Source organism: Coregonus clupeaformis, unplaced genomic scaffold (genome assembly GCF_020615455.1).
Source record: "Coregonus clupeaformis isolate EN_2021a unplaced genomic scaffold, ASM2061545v1 scaf2529, whole genome shotgun sequence".
Lineage (NCBI taxonomy): Eukaryota > Metazoa > Chordata > Actinopteri > Salmoniformes > Salmonidae > Coregonus > Coregonus clupeaformis.
In genome coordinates, this window is record NW_025535983.1 from 51,737 (window position 1) to 61,517 (window position 9,781).

General features: G+C 42.5%; 2 protein-coding genes across 2 annotated transcripts; one reads left to right on the forward strand and one right to left on the reverse strand.

Moving 5' to 3' along the window:
* The first annotated feature begins 2,226 nt into the window (after positions 1-2,226).
* LOC121565685 (axin interactor, dorsalization-associated protein-like) lies at positions 2,227-6,039 on the forward strand. The gene is made up of 6 exons (XM_045219605.1): positions 2,227-2,252; positions 4,082-4,101; positions 4,603-4,725; positions 4,930-5,052; positions 5,208-5,325; positions 5,529-6,039. Exons 1-6 carry the CDS (start codon positions 2,227-2,229, stop codon positions 5,623-5,625), a joined length of 507 nt encoding a protein of 168 aa, XP_045075540.1. The 3' UTR covers positions 5,626-6,039.
* Positions 6,040-9,148: 3,109 nt separating this feature from the next.
* LOC121563486 (extensin) lies at positions 9,149-9,580 on the reverse strand. The gene is made up of 2 exons (XM_041875394.2): positions 9,375-9,580; positions 9,149-9,244 (listed from the first exon to the last, which is right to left on the reverse strand). The coding sequence occupies exons 1-2, from the start codon at positions 9,572-9,574 to the stop codon at positions 9,172-9,174; spliced, it is 273 nt and encodes a 90-aa protein (XP_041731328.2). The 5' UTR covers positions 9,575-9,580; the 3' UTR covers positions 9,149-9,171.
* Between the last annotated feature and the right edge of the window lie 201 nt (positions 9,581-9,781).

Sequence of the window (9,781 nt, forward strand, 5' to 3'; positions counted from 1 at the left end):
ATAATTTCGTCCACAAACAGGTAGGCCTACCTTTTATTTCTTAAATAGGAAGAAATAGGCTCGAACACGAAGCCCACTTGTTATAAAGTCAAATTAAAATGAAGACCCTATTGAGTAATCCCAACCCCACTTTATTCCGGCACCTAGAATAGTTCTCTCTATAAGCCAATATGTAATTTATAGACCTATAGTGCAGGGCTAGGCAACCCTGGTCCAGGAGTGCCGCAGACACTTCATATTCTGGATTGAACCAACCTGGAACAGCAGGTGTGTTGAATTTAGGCAATCACTGAACTGATCAATTAGCTCAGTTGGTCAGGTGTGGTGCCTAGTTGGAACAAAATCCTGCAGAACCTGCTGCACTCCAGGAACAGAGTTGCCTACCCCTGCTATAGAGCCCCACAGTGGAGGTGTCATAATACCCATAAAACCTAGCGGTCAAACAGGGAAATGGTTCCAATCGTTTTTCCACCATTAATTTTTCCTATAGGGAATTATAGAAACACTTAAAATAAGGGCTGTGTTTCGTGTAGGCTTACCCTGGCATGACGTTTTGATAACCATTTAAATCGCTCTTGGACAAGGTGACTTTTATCAATATATTCGGCTCTATTTACTCTCAGATTCGAAAAATGCTAATTAGCATCAAAGTAGACATGCAAGACTACAAATCCCTGCAAGCCAAAGTCAGGGCTATCCAGAGCGTATCATATGCAGCAGCTGGTAAAAGGGTTGAGGGTTTGAATGGTGCACTTGAAGTCCACTAACTGTAAGTCGCTCTGGATAAGAGCGTCTGCTAAATGACAAAAATGTAAATGTAAAATGGAAAGGCCTTCACTGCAGGCTGCAGGGGTTGCCTTTCACCAGCAGGATCCTGACATTTCAAAGGTTGTCACGCTCGTCGGGAACAGAGGAGGACCAAGGCGCAGCGTTGAATGCGAACATATTTATTTATATAATGATCACACGATCAAAAACAACAAAACGATGACGTGACAGTCAATGGTCAAACACAAACCAACACGAACAAGAAACCACAATGAATGAATGCCTAACGGCTACCTAAGTATGACTCCCAATCAGAGACAACGAGCTACAGCCGTCTCTGATTGGGAGCCACCCTGGCCAACATAGATATACAACAACTAGAACCAACACACATGAAAACTCACACCCTGGCTCAACATACTAGAGTCCCCAGAGCCAGGGCGTGACAAAGGTTAAGAAGGTGGACTTTGTGGCCTTTATAGCTATGGTGATAAATGGCACTGCCAAGGTGGAGAGAAGGTCCAGGAAGATAGAAATCATTGTGGAAGCGGCGGAGAGGTTCCTGGGGCTGAAAGATTTCTCGACGAAGGAGTTACATGGAATATTGTCACAAGCCGTACCACCGTCTCAGGCCCTAGAGCCTGAGAAGGGAGATATGGAGAATTGAAAGAAGGAAGAAATAGGAGTTTTGTTTTGTCAATGTACAATTTTTATTTGGGTGGATTAAGTTAGTTTCCCTATCACGTATGGATTTTATTTTTACCTTGTTTTGGTTTCAACCCATCCAGTTGGTGGCGGCAATACACCTTTTTGGGTTGTAGTCCACCATAACGCCCACAGAAGAAGAAGAAGAATACAGTGGGAATTGTATTGCAGGCATTTTTTATTTTTTTAGTCATTTAGCAGACGCTCTTATCCAGAGCGACTTACAGGAGCAATTAGGGTTAAGTGCCTTGCTCAAGGGCATGTCGACAGATTTTTCACCTAGTCGGCTCGGGGATTAGAACCAGCGACCTTTCGGTTACTGGCACAACACTCTTAACCACTAAACTACCTGCCGCCCTATTTGACCTTGGACCATGTTTTGAACCCCACATTTAATGCAAAAACCACTTAAATAGGAACAAATATGAATCATTGTTAATGTTTAGACAATTATTTTTGTCATGAATAAATACAGTTTAATGATACTTTTCTACTATTACGTGGGCGACCTTTATTTTGAAAAACTCAGAAATTCCGAGACCCGGAATTATTTTATTTTGTGTCACTGACGAGGCGTTGGTAGCATGCATGGGGTTTGGAGCAAATTCACACTTTTTGCTAAACTACCTACATTATATTTTGCTAAAAATATAACAAATATATATATATATATATATATATATATATATATATATATATTGTGGCTTTCACATGATTGTTTAAGAAAATAGGTCGAACTTCAAATGGTGAGTCATGGATGATCTGGAGTCGGAACTCGGGTACCTGGAGAAGAACTGGGCGAAAATGAGTCTTCAGATGATGATGAATCAATCAACAGAAAACGAATCAAGAAGCCAAACCTACCCCTGGCGCCTCCTATATTTAAAGGTAATTGATAAAATACAGTGTGTAGACGAATATGTGAAACCTCGAGTAAGCTAAACCAGCTAGTTCAAGGTCCTGCCTACCGATTGGTGCTACATACACTATGTATACACAAAAGTATGTGGACACCCCTTCAAATTATTGGATTCGGCTATTTCAGCCACACCCGTTGCTTACAGGTGTATAAAATCGAGTACACAGCCATGCAATCTCCATACACAAACATTGGCAGTAGAATGGCCTTACTGAAGAGCTCAGTGACATTCAACGTGGCACGGTCATAGGATGCCACCCTTTCCAACAAGTCAGTTCGTCAAGTTTCTGCCCTGCTAGGGCTGCCTCAGTTAACTTAAAGTGCTGTTGTTGTGAAGTGGAAACGTCTAGGAGCAACAACGGCTCAGCCGCGAAGTTCGAAGTGGGGTAGGCCACACAAGCTCACAGAGGACCGCCGAGTGCTGAAGCACGTAGCTTGTAAAAATCATCAATCCTAGGTCACAACACTCACTACCGAGTTCCAAACTGCCTCTAAAAGCAATGTCAGCACAATAACTGTTAGTTGGGCCGAGCAGCCGCACACAAGCCTAAGATCCCCATGCGCAATGCCAAGCGTCGACTGGAGTGGTGTAAAGATCGCCGCCATTGGACTCTGGAGCAGTAGAAACGCGTTGTCACATGTCACCATCTGGCAGTCTGACGGAAGAATCTGGGTTTGGTGGATGCAAGGAGAACGCTGCCTGCCCGAATGCATTGCACCAACTGTAAAGTTAGGTGGTGGAGGAATAATAGTCTGGGGCTGTTTTTCATGGTTTGGGCTAGGACCCTTAGTTCCAGTGAAGGGAAATCTTAACGCTACAGCTTACATTGACATTCTAGACAATTTTGTGCTTCCAACTTTGTGGCAACAGTTTGGGCAAGGCCCTTTCCTGTTTCAGCATGACAATGCCCCCGTGTACAAAGCGAGGTCCATACAGAAATGTGGAAGAACTTTACTGGCTAGCTCAGAGCCCTGACCTCAACCCCATCAAACACCTTTGGGATGAATTGGAATGCCGACTGCCAGCCAGGACTAATCGTCCAACATCAGTGCCCAACCTCACTTAAGCTCTTGTGGCTGAATGGAAGCAAGTCCCCGCAGCAATGTTCCAACATCTAGTGGAAAGCCTTCCCAGAAGAGTGGAGGCTGTTATAGCAGCAAAGGGTGTACAACTCCATATTAATGCCCATGATTTTGGAATTAGATGTTTGACGAGCAGGTGTCCACATACCTTTGGTCACGTAGTGTATGTCAGTGTCTGATTATCGTTTTCATCTTTACATAAGATGCTCTCTTTAGTCTTATTAATCAGTAGCTATGTCTGTTTCATTACAGAGACACCCCGTGAGACTGGCTTTCACAAGACCACAAGGAACTGCCTCCAACACATCAGGGAGGTCTTGCTGCACCACAGATGGCAGGATGCCGCAGAGTACATGGCCAGTTACTCACAGACACTGGAGGATACCACTGCAAACATGCCACAACTCTACGCTGAGGTAGGTCTATCTTTGGACTGACTGAACACTCACAAAGTGTAGCTAAGAAGTACTGTATAGATGCTATGTTTGATTTCTTCAAACTTTGTCTTTCAGATAATTTGGAGGATAGGCACAGAGATACTACACCACCATCCCGAATTGAAGCTGGAAGACTACAACAGCTTCTATGAGCGAGTGAAACACTCAGGAGTAAAGCATTACCTGAAGGTATGTTCCTTAATTGACCTCTTGATCTCTAAACTATCAGCCCTACTAAAGGACCCTAAGTCAATAGGTTTTGTTGTAGCATGAATATGATTGCCTATACTACTACTACTACTAGATAACTTTAGTTGTTGAATCTACTTTACAATGTCTTCTTTTTTTTACAAGCGTTCACCAAAATGGGTATGTCATCTTAGCCTTACCTGTTAGTCAGTCTACAACTTCTTCTGCTGCCTATTATTGTATAAGTAAAATAATGCTGACAGTAATGACTTGAAAAAGGATCTGCAAGTATAAACACTGGTTACGTCCCAAATTACACCCTATTCCCTATATAGTGCAATATGGTCCCTAGTCAAAAGTAGTGCACTATATAGGGAGTAGGGTTACATTTCGGACGCCAACATTATATTGATTTCAGCTGCATTAGTTCTGGGAAAGTGGGAATGTTTTATGCAATTATTGTATTTCTTTAGAAAGTTACAGCTTTCATGTCTCCAACAGGTACATTGTTGCCACGGTTACCCTCAGAGCCCGGGATGTCGCTGCTCACGATAAAGATTGACAAGATTGGGCTGAAAGATGCAGGGCAATGCATTGATCCCTACATGACAGTTAGTGTGAAAGGTACTGTATGTAGGCTATATTGTTTAAAATGCTGAGATGAGTTGCTTACCTTCACATCTGAAATGGTAAGGTCTGAAACAGTGATAATCTAGACATTTTGTAAAAATAATTATCTCTGTTGAGTTGACGCTTGACAGTAAATTTTTTTATATATTTTTCCTGCAGAACAGCCCAAGTGAATCTGAACGTTTTGTTTCCCAACAGATGTGAATGGCATTGATTTGAACCCGGTGCAAGACACACCTGTGGCTACCCGAAAGGAGGACACATACATTCACTTCAGCGTAGACATCGAGATCCAGAGACATATCGAGAGACTACCAAAAGGTAGTCAAACTTTCTATTTCTACTGAATTAGTAGTGGGGCCTCTATTTAGCTAGTATCATGTAATATTAAGCTACTACAGTGTCCGTTTATGTTCAAATCCTTGCAGAGGGATTGGGCGGACAATTGTTAATCCTGAATTTTGTTCATGTTCCAGGGGTAGCTATTTTCTTTGAGTTCAAGCACTATAAACCCAAGAAGGGGTTTACCAGCACAAAATGTTTTGCCTTCATGGAAATGGATGAGATCAAACCTGGTCCCATTGTGATCGAGTTGTGAGTGACACATTGTTGAATTTTCCAGATTAACTTTCTTTAAATGTACTCTCTATTTTATTTAAAGATGAAAATAAATCAAATTTGATAACTATTTCTTTGGAGAATCTCAGATTTGAGTGTTATTTTTTGTTGTTGTTGGTCAGTCTGCCCTTTGAATATACAGTTTGAAATAATCACTTATTTATGCTATCGGATGTCAGGTACAAGAAGCCCACTGACTTCAAGAGGAAGAAGCTCCAGCTCCTGACAAAGAAGCCACTCTATCTCCACCTCCACCAGACGTTGCACAAAGATTAATAACCGAGGTCACTGAATGGAGCACATCAAGAAAGCAGAAGCACCACAGAATTCCACTGTAGTCATCAGACATCCAACAAAGTTTGGTGTACCTACTGCGTATCCGCCTCCACTCACATCAGCAATACTAAACCCAGCAGGCCCAAAGGCCACACCCTCAACTCTGTCATAGGATGGCCCTGGATGACACATATTAACTACAGCGGTGACAACACCCTACTGTATAATGCTGCGTTCGTAACCAGGTGGGAGGTGGGAATTTACCAGTTGTGAAGTCGTAAATACCAGTTGGATGCATTCACGTGCTTTGAACTTGTTGAGAAAGGCTGATTTGTCTAATGGCCAACAAGCTTCCTAAGCCATAAACTAAAAGCTATCATGCTGGTAAACAAATGAGTGTTAAAAAACCATATTGATAGATTGCTTTTTATAAATAAGGTTTTGTTGTTGCATTTAACTGCCGAAAAGGCTGTTATCCAGGTCATTTCCTTAATAGGTGACGTCAGAGGTCAGCATGTGGGAGAAGTGGGAGCTAGGATGATATATTGGGTCCTCTGTAGCTCAACTGGTAGAGCCCGCGCGCCAAGGTAGGGGTTGATCGGGACCACCCATACACAAAAAAATGTATGCACGCATAACTGTAAGTCGCTGGATAAAAGCGTCTGCTAAATGGCATATTATTTATTATTTATATATACGAAGTTTCTCACTAGTAATTTCCAGTTGGAGGGCCGTTCAAATGGATTTTTCCCAGTCCTATATGGTAAATTCCCACTTGGTTACGAACGCCGCATTTGACCCCTCTGATGCCAATTAGCGATAACTTTTTGCTCCTCTCTGCATGACGTTCAATGGAAAATAAGAGTTGAGTTAGCAGTTGGCACTGTATGTCAAGCAACCAGCAGAAAAACAACCAGCCTCGTCTTTAGTCTTCCTCTGTCTTTCCGTTTGGGGACAAAAGAGGAACAACATGGTCATAGGTGGTCAAGCGGTGTATTGATGATGTCATATCCTGGTGCCAATTTCAAATGGGCACAATGAGATATTTTGACACAACTGCCACAGAGTGAAAACATAACTGCCCTGTTCATTTACTTAAAAATGCACCCTTATCACTGATCTGGCATTATTTAATAGGTAAAAGCAATATATTGGGATATTTGCTTTAATCTATCCTATCACAGATCTGTGATTACTTCAAGGATGGGCGGAAGTAAGGATGCATTTTATTACCATTAAAAAAGGATTCTGAGATGCTATGATGTCATCCTGTTGTAAAGGGATTTGAAAAAGGATGCTGCATGTAACTGAAGTTGATTTCTACCTTTGTTTCGAATGCTGTTCCCATCAATGCCACAATGGCTAACCACTATTAAAACATTGTCATTAATATTTTGATATTTTTTTTGTAATGGCACTAACTGAATATACTTATGGTGCTTTCAAGACAACTGGGAACTCTGAAAAGAACGAGGTAAAATCATGACGTCAGTGATCTTCAAGTCGGAGCTCTAGAAAGAGTTTCCGACTTGGAATTCCGAGTTGTATGACCGTTCAAAAAGATATCCCAGTTGGGAGTTCCCAGTTGTCTTTCCAAGTTCCCAGTTGTTTTGAATGTGGCATTTAGAGACACTAATCAGTGCATATTATTGTGTGTGTGCTGTCTGACAAGGTTGACGATTGTCAATACAGTGTTGTGCTTTGGGTGACAGGTTGTGAGAAAATGAACATTTATCATTGGATTGACAATTTACACTGTGCTGTTTGAATAGTGGTCCTCCTTTACACTTACTAAAGGAGCGAATCCTAACTAAACACATGTCAAATTTTCACTTGGCTTGTTCGACATTGCAGGTGACTGCTGACTGATCTACAAATGACCTTGCATCATAAAATAAACTGCTAATTATTTGTAGATCAGTCAGTCACAATTGAACCACAATGGATCACGTATTTGATGCTCACTACCATAGCCACTGTCATGCAAGACTAGTGAAGGCTTTGCAGGAGTGCCCATAGCAATTACCAGAATTAACCACTTCAGGAATAAACAGATGGGTATTACTGTAGCTGTTATTGATAGCATGTACAAAGAGAGCAAATTCAAGTGTAGGGTGTGGCCGACAGAAAATTCACTTAGTCATCATGATTAACCTTCAGTAACTCCATTTATGGCTTCACATACTGTATAAGGCAGAGCAGAGCCCAACTATACAATCATTTGACAGCCTTGATAACAGTGTACATAATACCATTCCAGATATGCCATTAATAATCAAATCAGTCAAGTGTTTTGGTAGCAGTAAATATTGTCTGTGGGTACAAAGAAACGCTCTGGGACCTACTCAGAGTTAAACAAATATTTCTCACCAAAGCATACATTATCTGAGCGCAATGATATAAATGTAATGCAAATACGGTCTTTAATCATGTGCAAGAAATATCAGGTTCTTTTTTTACTTGAAAATAAATTGACAAATGTGATGCATCCCTGATGTAACATAAGAACAAAAAAAAGACAAACAAATGTGAAGGTAATATGACAGGTGTTCAGTTAGTGGGTGATTAATGGCTTTTCATATGTAATATAGCTATCCATACAAAACAAATACATGGAGCACTATCAGACATTTCCTTTAAACTAAAATGGATCTGAAGAGTTGTCATATGAACAATAGATAACATAACTGCAGTACTTTTTACCAGCTTTATTAATAAAATATCCTAAGAATAGTAAATACATCTCTGACTATCAATTTACACAACCTTCCTTTTCAGTTCATTCTGAAGAGACTGTTTTGGGAAGAGTTAAGATAATACGGTACTTCTGAAATGATTGATACATTTTTTGTACAATTTTTTAGTCATTTAGCAGACGCTCTTATCTAGAGCGACTTACATGATCAATTAGGGTTAAGTGCCTTGCTTAAGGGCACATCAACAGATTTTTCACCTAGTCGGCTCGGGGATTAGAACCAGCGCAAGCAACCCAAAAGCTTGGGGCCCCTTTATTTTTAATAATTTCCATAGGAAACCATGATAACATTGTGAAATTAATACAAAACCAACATAATACCCTTTTAAAAACTGAAAATCCTCAGTCATACAATATAAATGTTATTGCACAATAGGCCTTCTTGCAGAGTGGCAAGCCTCAGTCACTACTCAAACATACGAAACATAAGACATTGATTTTCTGATGCTTTAATAGGAACACTAACATTTAAGATACTTTAAGAAAAGATACTAAAAAATAAAGAGATGAATCGTGGTTGATTAAATGTAGCCGGGTCGTTAACGGTTGGTGGGTGTCTAAGGCTCTGCCATGGCAGAGCTGACTGAGTCCTGGGGGGCAGCTGTTGCCTGCTGGGAGCTGTAGTCTTGCCCCTGGCCCTGGGAGCCAATGCCGGGCTGGGGGCCCACAGAAGAGTCATGGCCATGGGGGGCCTGTGGCTGCATGGGGGGCTGCCCAGGGAAGTCTCTGGGGCCGCCGTGAGGAGGGTATGGGGCCGCCCAAGGGGCAGGTGCTGGGGTGGGATGGAATGATCACGTGGTCCATAGTGCACGTAGGTACGTGGGGGTCCCATGGGTCGGGCCATAGGAGTGCCGCTGGAAACACCTAGGTAGAAGGGAAAACAAATATAATACCATAGTACCAACATAACAATAGCATTACTAACCACAACTGAAATACTAATAGCAAAGAGTCAACTTGAGGTAAAAGCTGGGGGCCAGAATTCACCACCTACCGAATGGGGGGAGGCACCGGTCCATAGTGAGAAGGTGGAGGAGGGCACCGGTTGTGTGGGGAAGGGGGACTGTAAGCACCAGGTGGTGGAGGCCGATATTCGGGTGGGATCATGGGACCAGGCGGGTGTCCGTTAGGCGGTGGGGGTCCGGGAGGCATCATGCCTGAGTGTCCGTTGTCTGGTCGGTACACGGGAGGCATGAAGGGTGGGGGGTGGGGGGGAGGAGGGATGTGGTGGGGGCCGGGGCCGGGAGGGGGGACGGTAGCAGAGTCCGGAGGGATAGCTGATGATTGGTCTGAGGGGGCCGGAGCCTGAGTCGGGGGGGGAGCTGATGGGAGAGACCAGGAGGGAGCCAGGACCCTGAGGTCGAGAGTTCTGGAGGAACAACAAACAAGAAACATTAAAAC